General features: G+C 51.4%; 1 protein-coding gene across 4 annotated transcripts in view; it reads right to left on the minus strand.

Annotated features, from left to right (window-relative positions):
- The window catches only part of LOC145714959 (glycogenin-2-like), a 32,071-nt gene extending 15,283 nt beyond the window's left edge, over positions 1 to 16,788 (minus strand). For 2 of the 4 annotated variants that reach the window (XM_081794526.1, XM_081794523.1), the window contains exons 1-6: positions 15,884 to 15,963; positions 15,012 to 15,167; positions 10,082 to 10,223; positions 2,619 to 2,793; positions 1,463 to 1,625; positions 670 to 796 (exon numbers count right to left, since the gene is read on the minus strand). In XM_081794526.1, coding sequence (XP_081650652.1) covers positions 670 to 796; positions 1,463 to 1,625; positions 2,619 to 2,793; positions 10,082 to 10,223; positions 15,012 to 15,018 — 614 coding nt within the window. In that variant the 5' untranslated portion in view covers positions 15,019 to 15,167; positions 15,884 to 15,963. Of the gene's footprint in view, positions 1 to 669; positions 797 to 1,462; positions 1,626 to 2,618; positions 2,794 to 10,081; positions 10,224 to 15,011; positions 15,168 to 15,883; positions 15,964 to 16,074; positions 16,183 to 16,492 lie in introns of those variants that run through there. The other 2 variants (XM_081794525.1, XM_081794524.1) reach the window with 2 other exon arrangements.
- Positions 16,789 to 17,806: the final 1,018 nt, after the last annotated feature.

A 17,806-nucleotide genomic window follows, 5' to 3' on the forward strand; every position in this document is an offset into this window, starting at 1 on the left:
AGGAAACAGCCAGCTTCTTATATCTGTGTGCATTCAGGACACTGTTTTTGGTTTTTTTGTTTTTCAGTGCATTTTTTATTACATCATAGAGTGTAAAACTCTTATACACTCATGAAAAAGTGAGAAGAAAAGAAAAAAATAACATCTTAGAATTATTTTTTTAATTTTATTTTTATGTATCTTAGAATTATTTTTCGAGTCATTTTGACTTTGCAGACATTAAAAAGAACCCCTTGGGGGTTCCTCGGACCACACTCTGAGAACCACTACCATTAAAACTCCCTGCCTTGACTTCCTATAATTTATAATTACAAAAGGCAAATGGAGGGACAATCTAATATTTTTAAATTTTTTTTTAATGTTTATTCATTTTTGACAGACAGAGAGAGGCAAAGCATGAATTGGGGAGGGGCAGAGAGAGAAGGAGACACAGAATCCGAAGCAGGCTCCAGGCTCCCAGCTGTCAGCACAGAGCCCGACGCGGGGCTCGAACTCACGGACCGCGAGATCATGACATGAGCCAAAGTCGGACGCTCAACTGACTGAGCCACCCAGGCGCCCCAGGATCCGATTTTTTTTAACCCAAATGCCAAAAGCTGATAAAGATTCTAGAGACAGGGTTGCCAGAAAGCAGCTGCTCTAGAAGGATCTAGAACACAGAGAACTTACCGTTTGAAGGCAGGGCTGTAGGTGTATGCCGTGTTACTGCTCAAGTTGTAGATGAACGGTAAGTGCTTGTGGATGTCTGCTGTGGACCAGCTACTGAAGAAACTGTTCAGTAAGCCTTGATCTGCCCCTAGATGACGGAACAGCGCTCGGAGAGAATTCAAGACTCGCTTGAAGGGCTTAATATACACACCCACCCGCGAGGTCCCATTACGTGTCTCCTCTCTGCCCACTACAACACGACCGTTCGTCTCAAAAGGGAGTGGTCGCCCACACCGTTAATCTTAACACCGCATATTGTCTCCAAAATTCTCCACCCATAACCTAGACCATTGATAATAAACTCACACGTTGTCTCCAGAATTCTCCATCTTGCCCACAATGAACCCCATCTGGTAGCAACTCTCCATCAGTCTCGTGTTTTCTTTTACGTGACAACAGTCGTAGCACGCTCCCCCTCTATTAAAGCCTGTTCCAGCCAAATATCGGCTTCTCGTTGGGTCACTTTATTCTACTCCAGGGGCTGGCCAACCAAGGCTTACCTCCTGTATGATCAGGATTGGGGACCCATCCTTCCTACTCACTGCGGATGTTTTCAATGCTTTTCTACGTTGCGTATTTTCTGACTGACTTCACTAATTCCTAACACGCTGCCTGGCCCTATTCTTCCACACCCGTCTTTAACTCACTTCGATTTGCCATTCACATATCTGGGGGAAGGTGAGCATGAGGCAGGGATATGGCTCCTGGGAAGAGCCCCGTTCTCTTCCACCCACGTCCGGCTTCCCTCGCTTACCGTCAAAGCTGCCGTGGTCCACGGCATGTCGCAGCAAGAGGCCGTGCGTCTCGAGAGACGGTTGGAAGACAAAGACGCCGCTGTTGAAGCAGTCCGGCCACCCGGGATCCGGGGCTGCGGAAAACTCCGCCCTGTCAAACAGCTCATCGATATTGGACAGCACCTGGCAAAGCACAGCATGGGAAACCGTGTGGCCACACGTCTCTTACCTCTGGGATGCGGGTGAAAACGCCACAGACACTTAAGGACGGGCAGACTATGTCCAGCGACTGGAAAGCCGTGCATGTTTTTTGACCGACTCTTCTGTTAGGCTTACAACAGACACAGGAGAGCGTTATGAGTAAGACTGCTCTCCGGCTCATTTCAGGCGCCTGAAGTAACACCATCTCTGAGACGACATTATTTTCTCAAGGTTTTTAAAATCCTGCGTAGAGCTTGCCCACCTGAATATCCTCTTTAATCCAGCAAAGGTGGCCAACGAAACTCTGCAAACCCGTGAACGGAGAGGTTTCCAAGTCAACGTGATGTTGCCTTCCAGAGCTTAACTATTAATTCCAGATTAATCCCTCCAACACCCATTGCCTTTCTAAATTGTGCTCTGCTTGGAAAAAGAAAACATTACTCCCATGCTGCTACGGGTCTTATTTTCCTTGGCACCTCCCCGTCTTCCCATAGAGATGCTTTTGCCCCACCAAGACGACCTACAATGGACTGGCGACATCCCAACTCCCTCTCACGCTTTAGCTTTCCAATGGCTGGTTTTGAAGGCAGCCAACATAGGCTCCCACCCTTCGGGTCACTACCCTAAATGACAAAGGGAGGGAGCCGCAGCCTCAGAAGCCAGCTGTTCCAGTCCCATTGGGACTATGCATTTCAATACACAATCAAGGCAAAATACTTTTTTCTAATTATTCGATTTCGTGTAGATGAAACGATGTGATTAGAAATCCCTCCTAGGGAAGGAGCGTGGCTTCAAGTCCCTTAGTGTCCCGAACGGGGACTACGGCAGTGCAAGTGCTGTTTTATATCTGGTTCCGATGCACTGAATGTCAATGCTGGTGACAGAGATGGAGGTGGGGACCCAGCAGTAAGAACCAGCAGGCTACTTAAAAGGGGTCTTTGAGGGGTTCCTCGCTGTCCCCCCCCCCGTACTCACCAGAGTATCTGCATCCAGGAAGACGCACTTGCTGTAATGGGTGAGGGTCCAACAGTGAAGCTTGGTGAGGGTGACCCCAAGCTCAGGCCTCTTCAGAAAGGCCAGGTGGATGTAGTCTGCACTGTCCATCAGGTTCACCTCGATCACCTCATCAAACACCTTCGACAGGATAACCCTGGAAAAGAGCCACACCAAATACTAGGAGAGCAAGGGAATATTCAACACAGGAGATGCTATCCCTTCAAGATGACACCCCTTTGCTACTCACAAAATGGAGCACGGATCCAAAACCCCAAGCAATCTTTGTGTTCAGGCTTTATTTTTGCCATGGAGTTTTGTACACTTCCCACTCATGCTTAAGCCTTACGCAAACTTAAAAAGTTTGACAACTATACAAAATTGTCTTAGAGTGATTCTGGTCATCCCTTAAGAAGGCAATTCTCTTAGAAAAATGTGTGTGCTGTGGGAATGAATGCTGAGCAGATACAGACCATCTCTATCAGTTTTTGTTTTATGATCATTTTTTATTTTTTTCATTTTATGTATTTACTTTTTGCTTGTATTTTATGTATTCAAAACCTACATTGTTAGTTGCATACAAGTTCAACACTCAAATGTTGAAAGACATTTTGTCAAAATGAAATTTCCCTCTATTCCATTAACTTATTTTTTTGCTTACGTTCTACTCCATCATAGACCAGAATGTTTGGGGATGCAAAGAATTAAGGAAGAGCTAGAAAAAGGATGGTGGAAGGTCAAAAGGATACAGGGAGCCAATCAGGAGAGTTACCCATGCCCAAGCTGGAAGCACTTTGAACAGGAAAACAAATAAGAAACCCAAAGTATAAAATGAATCTTCATGGGTCAATATTAGTATTAATATTAGTATCAAAAATACATTAATATCATAATATTAGTATTAATATGCTAATTAATAGATAAGTAAATGGGAAAGAAGGACTAGCAGAAGAATTCCAAATAATAAATGTATTAGGAATGAGGGAAACAGAAAATCACCATTGGGGGTGGCTGGGTGGTTCAGGTAAGCATCCTACTCTTTTTTTTTATTAAAAAAAATTTTTTTTAACGTTTATTTATTTTTGAGACAGAGAGAGACAGAGCATGAACGGGGGAGGGTCAGAGAGAGGGAGACACAGAATCTGAAACAGGCTCCAGGCTCAGAGCTGTCAGCACAGAGCCCGACACGGGGCTCGAACCCACAGACCGCGAGATCATGACCTGAGCCGAAGTCGGCGGCTTAACCGAGTGAGCCACCCAGGCGCCCCCATCCTACTCTTGATGTTGGCTCACAGATGGTGAGATCGAGCCCCGCATCAAGGTCTGTGCTGACAGCGTGGAACCGGCTTCAGCCTCTCTCTCTCTCTCCCTTTCTTTCTGGCCTCTCCCTTACTTGTATGCATACCCTCTCTCCCTCTCTCTCACAATAAATAAAATAACATTTGTAAACAAGAAAAGAAAAGAAAATCACCATTAGGCTAACACTGCAGTAATAATTGCTGTTGACAAGGTTCTCCGATGGATGCTAAAATCAATGTGTGAAGGTTTTGAGAAGCAGCAGCATGTTTTCATAGTCTGAATGTATCTCCCCAAGATATTTATCAATTACAAAGACAAAAATCATAACCCCACAGACAGAACCTTACCCATGTGACCAAGGTTAATATCACCCTAACAGGACACAGCCACATCACATACTCCTTGATAGGATGCCCTAAAAGAGGTACATCACTCCTGCAGACTTCTTTTTTTTGCCAAAAATGCATAACCTCTACTAACGAGAAAATATTGGACAAACCCAAGCTGAAAGGAATTCTATAACATAACTGACCAGTACTATTTGAAAATGTCAAGATCATGACACGTAAGGAAAGAAAAAGAAAATGTGATAGATGGGAAGTCACAAGGGCAGACGTGATAATTAATGCAGGGTCCTGGATGAGAACAGAATCATCTAATATCAAGCACATCCTTTCTTTTCCACATTTTGTGTTGCTATTGAAGGTGCCTCCTGTACACATCCAGGATATGGCTGGATTTTATGTTTATTTTCCCCTGGCGGTAGTCTCTCTCCCTTAAAAGGGGTTTTTAACCCATTCACCTTTAGTATCATCATTGACATATTCTTACTGAGTCCTGCAGTTTTATTCTTTCCCTTTTTTTTTACATTTATCATACTTTCTTCTTTGTAATCCTTTCCCGCCTTCCACTGCATGGATTAGATTTTTTTTCCATTCCATGCATTTTTCCATTAATGCTTGGGAAGCATACATACCCTTTATAGTCTTCTGGTGGTTATAGTCTTCCTCAGACTGTCAACACACATATTTGAACTTATATTTTCTGGGGCACCCTGGTGGCTCAGTTGGTCGAGCATCCAACTTCAGCTCAGGTCATGATCTCATGGTTCATGAGTTTGAGCCCCACGTTAGACTCTATGCTGACAGCTCAGAGCCTGGAGCCTGCTTCAGATTCTGCGTCTCCCCCTCTCTGCCCCTCCCCAGCTCGTGCACGGTCTCTCTCTCTCTCTCAAAAATAAAACATTTAAAATTCTTTTAAAAATATATTTTCTACCAAACGTGAAGATAGTCGGCATCTGTATGTTCACCCCAGAAGAGGCAAGAACATCACCTGATGTTCACTTCTGTCCCTCCCCACTGCACTCCACAATCACCTTGTTGTGGAGTGTAAATCCCAGACTATTTTCGTAATTATGCACAATGCATTTACAATTTAATCCGAGTTCTACTTAGTTATTTGTTTAGCAATGCTTCTTATATTACAAGTTCCTGCCTGGATTCATAGTTCATTCTGGTTGAGTACATCCTGAAGTCATTATGTTCCCAAAAGGTCTTTGAGCAGTAGAATTATTAAGCTTTTACGTATTTGGAACATCTTTATTTTGCTTTCGAACTGCATTAATGTGGCCGAACTGAGAAATCCCATTCCACAAGTACTTTGTGCTCCAGAGAATGTGAGACATCCACTGTCTCAACCTGACGGATGCTCAAGTGCACTTAGCGCCTTTCTCCGCTCTTTGTTGGGTTCATTCATGTGCTCAACGCTCACGGGGCATTCGCAACCTAAAATCCTTTCTCAAAGCGGAAATAGGAGATGAGTTCCTCCCTACAATCCGTTCTTTTTCTCTTTTTGAAATTTCCATTATTAGGCAGGTGTTGGCATTTCCCAGTCGATCCGTTGTATCCCATACCAGCTTTTACGCTCGTGCCTTACTTTTTTTTGTGTGCTTCACTGAACAGTATTGAAAGTACCTACGTGTCTGAAAGAGTACTATTTCAACGCCAAGTTCCCCTTGCTTTTAACCCAGTTATTTATGGAATTTATGGCATCCTCAGGGTTGTGTAAAGATCTGGGAGCCAGGAGGGTGGAGGGCAAAAAAAGCATCACTCAGCGTTGCTACAAATAGATGGTGGTGTCACGTCTTTGAATTCTTTTGTTCAGTTCTGCTTGTTTTCTCAGAATAAATCCCTGGTCTTGGAGTTGAGTGTCACGAATACAATTAGTTTGAAGCTCCGAGCATGTGCTCCTGGGTTTGTTTCTGTGCAGAAAGATGACTCCACTCTGCACTTGGACCCTACAGCGGACAAAAGCAGAGTGGTGGTCCCCATGCTCACACCCTTGGTCACTTGCGGTCACCTGTCACTGTCTGTCTTCTACTGGACCACAGGGCACCGTTCCTCAGCTCTCCCGACGCCTGCAAACCGTGTCATGATTCTCCAACACTGGACCTTCCCAGGGTTAGTGAACATTTCTGAATATTTTACAGCTCGTCTTCGGTGGACCAGAGACTGCCAGAAAGTCAGTGTGGACAGCTTGTACCGACCCCGAGGAGACGGGAACTGAGGAGGGAATCACATGGGAGTCATGGGAATGCTTTGGGCTCTTGGAGGACTGTTCTCTCTAAAAAAATATGACTGTCCCCAATCACCGGGGCAACTGATGGGACAGTAGGCAACCAGGAAGTACCCCACGTTTTCCATCTTAATCCCAACCAAGACTACCTCTCTGGGTACAAATATCCTCCAAAGATATAGTGATGCTTCCCACCCTCCACCCCTGTTATGTCCACCTGTCCGTCTGTGCGTCCTGTTTGTAAGACTTCCTTGAACATGATACAGACAACAAGCCTCGTCCCCACCGCAGATCTCCTTAATGTGCCCCTTAGTTTATTTATTTGATCTTTCACGTTTACACATGGTATTTCTGACCAACAGAGGTCTGGCTCTCAGCCTCTGATTTAATTTAGAATGGTTTTCCCAGCTTTCGGATGAATGGCCCATCCATCATATCAGTGTCTGGAGACACGTGTCTTTCTGACAACCGCAGGGAGGGTCGTGGGTGGTGACTCTACCGGCATATCCCGAATGGAGACCAGAGATGCTGGTCAGCACCCAACAATGCACAAGACACCCCACAACAGACAGACATCCAGCCCCAAATGGCAGTAGTGCCCGAGCCAAGGCACCCTGATCTACCGACTTCTAAGATTTGTGTACACTTTAAAAAATGTTACACTTCCTCATCTGGATTTTATCCTGGTACACGTTTAACTTTATATTAAAAGGACTGGATCACTGCCTTTCTCTGTAAATCAAGTTGGGGTCTCAAGCTTAGGACAGTTTGTTAAAATAAATGAACACGTTCATTTTCCCCCCTAGGTTCTGAGATAGTTCCTATCACATGGAAATGAATTTCTTGTGGCCAACGTAACAGAACGTCCTTGATCAAGTGCCCAGTCTCAGGACCTTCTAACTGATAAGTCTCTGTTCCCCACCCCCAGGTACTGGGTAGCAATGTTTTCTATGCCTTCTAGCATTCTTTTTTAAGATTCCGTTTTTTTTTTTAAGTTTATTTATTTATTTTGAAAAAGACAGAGAGAGCGCCAACCAGGGAGGGGCAGAGAGAGAGAGAGAGAGAGAGAGAGAGGAAGCAGAATCCCAAGCAGAGAATTTCTGATTTAAAATGTCTGAGGGTAATGCTGTTTTTTAAATGTGTTTTGCTCTTAATGTCTACGTTTGTCACATTACAGTCAAAGGACATAACATCCAATTCCTGCGCCAAGTAACACATTAAATGCCTCCTTGTGCCGTGAGTATAAAATCAATTTTTCTAAGTGGTCCGTGGCAGATGAGAAAAAGGACCATTGTTTATAGAACGCGTAACGTTTAAGAGATACCTTATGCTTTATTCATTAGATCAACTTACATGTCTGCTTTGTGAGTTAAAAACCAGCAAAACGCTATGAAAAGACTCTCCCTCTACGGTTCTTTCCGTTTGCCTGTGTATCAGATAGGTTTTATTTTTACGTGCTTTGTATAGGGATCGTTGGTGCACGGTCTTGAGCGGTATTATGTAACGTGTGAATTCTCCACTTGATTAGATAGCGTCTCTTGTCTGGATCCTGACACTCGGAAAAACCCTCTGATCGCCTCTGCTTTTCCTTCCTTGTACGTGTGATCCAATCCATCTGTCCATCCTTTATCAAATAAATATATCAGATAGAGGAGGAGGGGTGGGGGTTGGGGAACAGGTGACAAGGACGAAGGAGGGCACCTGTTGCGATGAGCCCCAGATCCTGTATGGACATGTTTAACAACTATATTAGACACCTGAAACTAAATAAGAGTACACATGAACTATCCAGGGGTTTAAATAAAACCTGATAACTAGGGGCACCTGGGTGGCTCAGTTAAGTGTCCGACTCTCTTTATCGCCCCAGGTCATGATCTCACGGTTCACGGGTTCGAGGCCCGCGTCAGGCTCTGTGCTGACAGCTCAGAGCCTGAAGCCTGCTTCCGATTGTGTCTCCCTCTCTCTCCACCCCTCCCCTGCTCATACTCTGTCTCTCTCTGTCTCTCAATAATAAATAAACGTCACTCAGAGCCTGACTCCCGTCTCCAGCCCCTGCCTCCAGGAAGGCGTCCTCTGACCTCACCCCACGGCCCCCACAGCCAAGGATAAAAATGCAAGATGCTAACGCCATGTCGCAATGACCATCTCCTCCAAACTGCAGACATCCAGACCGTGCCTCCGGGAGCCCTGAATTCACACAAGTCTGTTCTTACAACAGTCACCTTCAAGACAATTCTCTTTAGTAGGAAGATGAAGAAAAAAGAGAATTCTCTTTATTAGAAGTAAATGTAGAAAAGGAAAAACGGGCAGTCATGGGATCTGCTCCTGGAGTCATGACCGGGGTCACCCGGAAAGCACCCAGAAGGAACGCGGGGTTGCCCACGCAAACGAGCACCATTCGTGACCGTGTGGTGACACCCCTACGCGCGTCTGCACAGACGGGAGCCTCCCCACGCTCAGGTGCGAATGCACAACCCGCTCTACAGAACCAGGATGTCTGAGGAGCTCATGTGTCTGCATTCGCGAGCATGCGCCCATGGCCGTGAAGGCGTCGTGATCAATCTGAGCTTGGAATCGTCCTCGACCTCCCGTGGCAAACCTTGCGTGGCGATCTCAAGGTCCCGGACTATGGAACGCCTCAATTCAGATCGCTGCAGGGGCGCCCCCTGTTCCCAGGACACATGTCAGAGGCCCGTCGAGGCAGGAACCTGCACCTGCTTCCTTGTCCCTTCCTCCTGCACCTGCTTCCTTGTCCCCGCCTCCTGCACCTGCTTCCTTGTCCCCGCCTCCTGCACCTGCGTCCTTGTCCCTGCCTGTACACACACTGTGCCCGCTGACCATGGGCCAAGTGGGGGTCCTGTTTCTACTGGGCTGGTGCTGTGTGCCCGCAATGCCCCCACCCCACCACCCCCGCTCTCCTTCATGGGACCCTCAACCCCACCCTCGCGTACCGCCGACCTCCCGACCGCTCCCAGTGTCTCGTCCCGGGGAGCAGGTGGCAGGCACAGCGTGGATGTGCAGGCTGGGATCCCAGCTTGGTACGCCCGCCCGAGGGGTGCTGCTAACAGGGGGCCAGAGAGGGGCACCGACAGCAGCCAACCCATCAGGCACCGTGAGGCTTCTCGATCAGCCGTCCCTCGCGTGGCTCGCCTGGTTGTGACATCCCTGGGCCTGCTGGCCAACCCTCCCCAGCCTCTCTCTCCCAGAGTCACCACGAGAAACCCAGAGCTCTCCTCCGTACCCAGACACGCACTCACCACCACGACAGACAGACGCCCGGAAATCTGCGTGCAACACGGGGACACGTACGCACTCATCGGGAAGCAGAGCCCCGTTCCGCCCTCCCAAGGCTCCTGCAGAACCGCCTGAGGATCCCCCGACTCCCGAACTGACATCTCTATCTTCCTTTGGGGGACCTGCCTACGTGGATCACAACTGGCGCGTACCAGAGTCACACGCCCCCCGTGACGGCCCGTGCTCCGGACCCCCCGCACCTCCCTGAGCATCGGCGGCCTCGCGTCCCTGCACGGCAGCAGGAAGCGGCCGAGCGCGTGAGAATCTCCCCGTCTTACCTGAGCAGGCTGGACACCTGTGAGGTGATGAGAACCACCAGCTTCCGGGTCGCCCGCTGCGTCCTCAGCGACTGTCCCAGCACCAGAGCGCCCTGGCAGTACGTGTCATTGGTGGCCAGCGTCACAAACGCCTGGTCCAACACTGTGGACGTGGACAAAAACACCAGAGTGACGTCCCGAGGCGTCTCCCCAGGTGGCCGGGTTCGAGGTCAGCCCTGTCTCTGCCTCTGAATCATCGCAAACTGCTCGATATTTCTCAAACGTTCCCTGGGAACACTTTCCTTACATCCTTCCTTTTTTTTATGTTTTCCTTTATTTTTTTTTAATAGCCTGTACATCCCACGTGGCCCTTGAACTCACGCCCCCGAGATCAAGAGTCACACGCTTCCCAGTCGGGCTCCCTGACGTCCCTTTTCATTGCAAAACACACACAGGGGCGTCTGGGGGGCTCAGTCGTTGAGCGTCCGACTTTAGCTCAGGTCACGATCTCACGGTTCGTGAGTTCGAGCCCCGCGTGGGGCTCTGTGCTGACAGCTCAGAGCCTGGAGCCTGCTTCCCATTCTGTGTTTCTCTCTCTCTCTCTCTCTGCCCCTCTCCTGCTCACACACACTCTCTGTTTCTGAAAAATAAGTAAATATTAAAAACAAAACTAAAAAAAAAAATCACACAGACACCCATGGAGTGTAAGGAGACCCCACCCGTGAAGCACAGCCCAGCAGAATATGATTACAAGGTACTGATGCTCCAAATATCTGATCCTGAGCCCAAGCATATGGAAACGAGTCAGCCACCGTCCGATGATCTGAGCTACATTCTAGATGCCCGTGAGACTCGCCACAAAAAAGCTACGCCTGGTTTCCCACCGCGTGGACAGGACAGGAGGAAACGGTAACAGCAGATCCCGTTGAGGGCCATTTGCAATCCAAGTGCATAGTCTCTCCCGGTGTTCGTGTCTCCTGGGACTTCCAGACTTAGTTCCTGGTCCGCCCAGAGCGCGTTGCCAGGAGAGACACAACAGCGTAAAGAAATCCTGGGCAGGCTCCGTGCTGTCTGCAGAAATTAAAATTCGCAGCACGCAGCGTGGGGCCCGAACACACAGACCTCGGTTCTCGAAGGCCAGAGAGCCGAGCGGAGCCCTCCCCTCCCCTCCCCTCCCAGCAGGGCTGGCGGCTCCCAAAGGAGGGCCTGAAGGACTCACATTCACAGTAAATATAATGTGACAAAGGCAAGCTTCTGAGCGAGGCCTGTTTCTTGGGGCGCCTCCCTGACCTTTACATGCCATAGGGCTACATTCCAAGGTGCATTTGTCACAACAGGATCCCGTCTGCACGTGGCTGCTGCTGCTGCGTTAAGAGGAGTGGGCGAATGGTCTCCTCTGTGGCTTGAGTCTTACCCCACATTTGAGAACTCAACTTTCTAGGCACGAAATACCCATCTACCTACCTGTTATCTATCTGTCCATCCATCATTATCTATCTATCTGTCTATCTATCTATCCATCCATCCATCCATCCATAAATCCATCCATCTATCCACCCATCCATCATATCTATCTATCTATCTTATCTATCTATCTATCTATCTATCTATCATCTATCTATATCTATCCACCCATCCATCCCTCTAACCATCCATCTATTTCTGTGTCTGTCTGTCTATCTATCTATCTGTCCATCCATCCATCATATCTATCTATCTATCTATCTATCTATCCATCCATCCATCAATAAATCCATCCATCTATCCACCCATCATATCTATCTATCTATCTATCTATCTATCTATCTATCTATCATCTATCTATATTTATCCACCCATCCATCCCTCTAACTATCCATCTATTTCTGTGTCTATCTATCTGTCCATCCATCCATCATATCTATCTATCTATCTATCCATCCATCATACCTATGTATCTATCCATCCAACTATCATCTATCTATCTATCTATCTATCTATGTAATCCATCCATCATATCTATCTATCTATCCATCATATCTATCTATCCATCTATTTATCCATCCATCCATTCATCCATCCATCCATCAATAAATCCATCCATCTATCCATCCATCGATCCATCATATCTATCTATCCATCTATATCTATCTATCCATCAATCCGTTCTATCTGTTATCTATTTATCTATCTATCATCTATCTATCTATATCGCCAACATATCAATCAGCTACCATCTATCTATATATCCATCATCTATCATTTACTTACCACATATTATGCACCACCTGTCATCTGTCAACCATTTATTACAATCACCTATCTATCCATTCATCCATCCATCATATCTGTTTGTCTGTCTGTTATCTATCCGCCCATCCATCCATCCATCCATCCATCCATCCATCATCTAGTTATCTCTTTTCCTATCAATCTAGTTTGTTTTGGTTTTGTTTTGTTTTGTTTTTTACACAACTGGCTTTGAATGCTGTTCAGTCTGCAGGGACAGGGATAGTACTCACAGAAATATGGACAACAAAAAACAATGTCGTGGGAAAAGCAAGGAGGGTAGTTTTGCCACGAGGTGCTGGAAGGCCGAGGAGACACCCCTGCGATGCCTGAGACATGGGAACAAAGACTGGGGTCCCCCAGAGACCTCACGGTGACAAGAGAGAGCCCCGGACCAGAACGGATGACCCTGTGACAGGATGGCCATGCAGACAAGAGGCAAGTGTTGCTCAACTGGCCCGAGATAAGGTCCTGGGTGGAACAGAACACGAAAGAGTCCAAAAACTGGTAACGGCACACACTGGTTTTGCAGCGTTTTGTAGGGACATAAATGTACCTGATGTAATCGATGGGTGTTATGAGCTGAATTACGTCACCCCGCCAAATTCACACAAAATCTTCCCCCCGGGACCTCAGAATATGGATATATCTGGAGATGGGGTCTTTGAAGAGGAGATTAAGGTAAAATGAGCTCAGTAGGGTGGGCGTGATCCCACAGGACTGAGGTCCTTATAAGAGGAGTTTAGGATACAGAAAGGCACAGAGGGACGACCATATGAGGACACGGGGACAAGACGGTCTACACACGAAAAAGAGAGGCCACAGGAAGAACCAGTCTCAGCCCCGCCCGGATCTGACTCCCAGCCTCCAGGACCAGGAGAAAAGACACGTATGTTATCTGAGACACGTCATCGAGAGTATTTGTCACAGGAGTCCGGTAATGGCACACCCAGCCCGGGGGAAACGCAGCAGAGAAATCACCCAGCGACCCTTCCTCACAGAAAAAGAAAATCCCCAACGAAGCTTGCTCGGATAGCACCCAAAAAAAGAACATCAAATTCTGGCCGAGCGGAAGGTAACAGCACGACCCGACAAAGACCCAACTAGGTTACTCTTACTCATTGATCTTTTCGATGATCAGGAGCCCGGCTGCCCTGTACCTAAGGCAACCGTCAGGCCCAGAACAATTAATTAGATTTCCAACCATCTCACGTTTCAGAACGACCGGGATTGGACACATCAGCGGCTTCCTCGTGAGGCACGGGGTCTCCGGGAACCCCAAATGACGCTCTGCGGACAGGTAGTTCGTTCGCTGATTTCCTACAGAAGTCACAGCCGGGGCTGGAACCACTGAGCGGGTTGGACACAAGGACCCGGGCCTGATTCTGCTCAGGACGGACGGCTTCGTGATCCCGCTAACGGGAGTGCGCAAAATCACTCACAGGGAGGACCCCCATCAGAGGAAGCAACGCAGACCAATGGGTCTCCACCTTGACAAGGATGAGAATTCACCCACCCACACAGTCCTGCTTTTAAGCACCGACCAAGTTTCCATAAGGCATCAGCCAATGCGGGTTTAAGAAAAAAAAAACAAAACAGATATTCCTGCAAAAGCGAGTTCAGCCGGACGAACGTGGCAGCTGAGAGTTTCCCAATGGGTCTGGAAGAAACCCGTTTATTTTTACCCGTGTCTCTTCCTGGCCTGTCCTCCACTTGACCTGTCTTCCATCCGCCCCCCTCCGAAATAACACAGCCGGCTGGCTCCCTCCTCCGCCCCGTCCGCTTTTACTCAAAGCTGGTTTCTGTTCCCCCCGCCCCCACCCAAGGAAAATGTGGAATCCACAGTTGGGGTCTTGGAGCACGTTGCAGGGCTGACCGGGATGTGTCCCAACGCCTCTCGCTGAATGCTGCCATTATCCACAGGCCCCAGCGGCTTCGGGAAGGTGGTTTCCCCTGTGCAGGAACGCAGGCCTCTCCCTGCAACACAGGACCTGTTTTCCTCCTCCTGGGAACAGACTCTTAACAGCGGGAACCACAGGGAACCATGGTCCTGCGTCCCCGCTCAACAAGTCTCCTTTCTAAGGCCAGAGAAGAGGAAAACACAGATTTACCAACCTCTGAATAAAAAGTAACGTGGTTTTTTTTTTTTCTTTTTCTAATGGGCTCGTGCATGGTCACGTCTGGTCTGGTGCAAGACGGGAGGTGGCTTTGTGCCAGCAGGAGGACAGGCATCTTTCTCGGGGGCGAACGTCACACGCTAATCACCTAATTGTGTGGCTCCCTGAAGTGTCCACGTTTGACATCCACAAAACCCAAGGCCACGTGCAAAGGGCTGGATCTGAGCCTTCCGGGTCAGGCCCAGCCTTAAGTCCCAGGTGTGCGCCCACCCTAAGCTTGCTGCCGTGCGAGGAGATGATCCGGAACCTGCTATCTGTCGCCCGGTTGCTGAGAACGCCCCCTGCCCATGCTATAAATGGCCCCTCCCCGCTGGTGAGACTCACCCCAACTCCGCCCACCTGGCAGCCCCAGGCTCTGCGAAAGCTTGGAAACACTCGGGTGGCACTGGGGAGGCGAGGGGCTTGGGGAGACTGTGGGGGCACAGCGGGGGTCTCTCCAGATCAGATGGATCTCACAGGTGCCAGAAGGAACAGAGAGGCTAAACGCAAAGTCTTCTCCGACTCACCCGGCATGGTTCCGCGCTCGTCGCCTGGCGCACAGTGGGGCTGACCGTCTGGGCTCTCCTCGGCGCGCGGGTGGACTCCGCCGGCTGGAGCAGGGCCTAGCAGAGGCGGCGGCGTCGTCGTCGTCGTCTCCAGGGGACCCGCGCGGAGCTCCAGGCCTGCAGGCGACAGCTGCACTCCAGATACCCACAGCTGCAGCCCCAGCCCGGCGCGCCCCGACCCTGGGCCCTGCTGAACCCGAGCCCCCTCCACGACCCCCGTACCCTGCACGTCCTCGTCCGTGCTCGTGGGCAGCCTCTGTCCTCCAGCCAAGCTCCCCTCGACCCTGTTTCCCCGACCCGGAGTCACCTGCGACCCCTCTGCGCCCCGGGGCACCCTCAGGCTTGCTCTGGCCCTAGCCCGTCCGCCCGGGTGGCAGAAGCGTCCCCGCCGTGCCCGGCACTCCCTCCAGCCTCCGCCCTCCAGCCTCCACCGTGCCCCCCGCTCCCTCCGGGGGGCCCCTAGACCCCTCGAAGCTCCCGAGTCACCTGCGGCCCCGCCGCGCCCCGCCCCTCCTACTAGCGCCCGGAGGCCTCGGCCCCACCCTGGCCCCGCGCCCCTGTCGCCTCCTTCCCTGCGGGTCCCCCCACAGCGTGCGCCACCCCGCCCCTCGTCCCTCGGCTCCCCCGCAGCGTCCCCCGCCCGGTCCCCGCCACGCCCCAGCAGCCTCCACGCCCCCGCACGTCCCGAGCTCACCAGCAACCCGGAGACACCCTCCCCGGACTCCTGCCCAGGACCCAGCAACCCCGCGCCCCCCACACCTCCTGCGCACTCCGGCAGCCCAGCGCCCCCTCCCCAGATCCCGCCCAGCCCCCTCAGTCCCGCCCCCCCATGCCTTCTGCGCGCCCCCCACACCTCCTGCGCACTCCGGCAGCCCGGCGCCCCCTCCCCAGATCCCTGCCCAGCCCCCGCAGCCGCGCGCCCCCCAATACCTTCTGCGCGCCCCCCACACCTCCTGCGCACTCCGGCAGCCCAGCGCCCCCTCCCCAGATCCCGCCCAGCCCCCTCAGTCCCGCCCCCCCATGCCTTCTGCGCGCCCCCCACACCTCCTGCGCTCCGGCAGCCTCTGGCCGGGCAGGCGCTGAGAGGCCCCGCGGCCCGCGCCCCGCGATTGGCCGCTAGCCGGAAGCCAGGCCCCACCCCCGCTCGGCCGCAGGGGCACAGGTCCCCACCTCCGCCGCAGACCCCGCCCCCCCCGCCCCCCCCCCCCCCGCCCCGGGCCAGCGCCAGACTGAGCCGCGACAGCCCTCCGTCCCGCCCCTGCCCCCACCCCACCCCACCCCACCCCCAAGCCCCCTCCTTGCCAAATCCTGGAGCCCCAGGTTTGGAGGTTTGCACATTTAACCTTCAACCAGCCCGCCCCAAAGTAAATGTTTGCAGTGGCCTGGCCGGCCTGGGCTCAAGGCCAGCGAGCTGCCCTGCGGAGGCCACGCTGGAGACCTACCCGCAGGGACCGCGACGCTGGATCTTAACCGAATTCGGGGCGAGCGCAGGGAAGAGCGAAGCGGGCGCGCGCAGGAAGGCGGGAGAGGACCACAAGATTAATGAAGTCTTGGCGCCTCAGCGCTTGAATCCGTGCGCGCCTGGGCCAGGGCACCTGTGAGTGTGCGCGCGAGTGGGCGCGCGTGCGCACGCAGGGGTGTGCCTGTGACCCCGCAAAGCACCAGAGGGTGGGTCTAAGACTTGGATATGTAAGTGACCGGCCTCAGGCATGGATGCAACAGTGAGCGAGCCTATCGGCCGGTGAGTGAGTGAGCGAAGGGAATAACTGAACACACGCTTCAGTCAAAGGAGGAGGGAATCCATGAATGAGTATAGGAGTGCGTGCAGTGCATGCATGAGTGAGCTCCTGCGCCGTCGCTGGGGAAAAGGCTACCCATATCCACGCATGAGTGAGTTCCTGCACCCTCGCTGGGGGAGGGGTGCCCGTATCCACGCATGAGTGAGTTCCTGCACCATCCATGGGGGCGGGGTGCCCATATCCACGCATGAGTGAGTTCCTGCACCGTCGCTGGGGGCGGGGTGCCCGTATCCACGCATGAGTGAGTTCCTGCACCGTGGCTGGGGGCGGGGTGCCCGTATCCACGCATGAGTGAGTTCCTGCACCGTCGCTGGGGGAGGGGTGCCCGTATCCACGCATGAGTGAGTTCCTGCACCGTCACTGGGGGAGGGGTGCCCCTATCCACGCATGAGTGAGCTCCTGCACCATAGCTGGGGGAGGGGTGCCCGTATCCATGAAGGCGTGAGTTCCTGCACCATCACTGGGTGGATGGGGAAAGGGGAACATGGGTACCCAGAAATGCTGCCCTGAAGAGACGAACGTCTTGGACGCACAACTTGAAGGGTCAGCAGACGAACGCAGGGTAGGAGTTAGCGTTAGGACAGGAGACACGTGAGCCATGGAGAGTCGCAGAGGGAGGGAAATGGCAGCCAGATGGGCCAAGAACTCCTGAGACCAGACAGCTCGTGACTGGGGCCATGGGAGAGCGTTAAGGACCAGTGGTCAGAGAGAGCAGGCAGTTCCTTCTGGAACTCTTCATTCTCTGTGGCCTTCCTGGATCCAATGAGCTGTCATTGTCCTTCTGGCTCTGGGGTCCAGGGGGCATATATCTGCAGGGGCAGTTGACATGCCTGTTGTTCAGGGACAGAACTGGGCTTCCCGCTTTGCGAAGTCACCTGGGGTAAGGGAGGAGGACAGAAGAGTCACAGAGGAGGTCACCTCCCCACAACAGGACTTTGGTGGATTTCATGATTCCCC

Source organism: Panthera onca, chromosome Y, assembly GCF_046562875.1.
Source record: "Panthera onca isolate mPanOnc1 chromosome Y, mPanOnc1 haplotype 2, whole genome shotgun sequence".
Lineage (NCBI taxonomy): Eukaryota > Metazoa > Chordata > Mammalia > Carnivora > Felidae > Panthera > Panthera onca.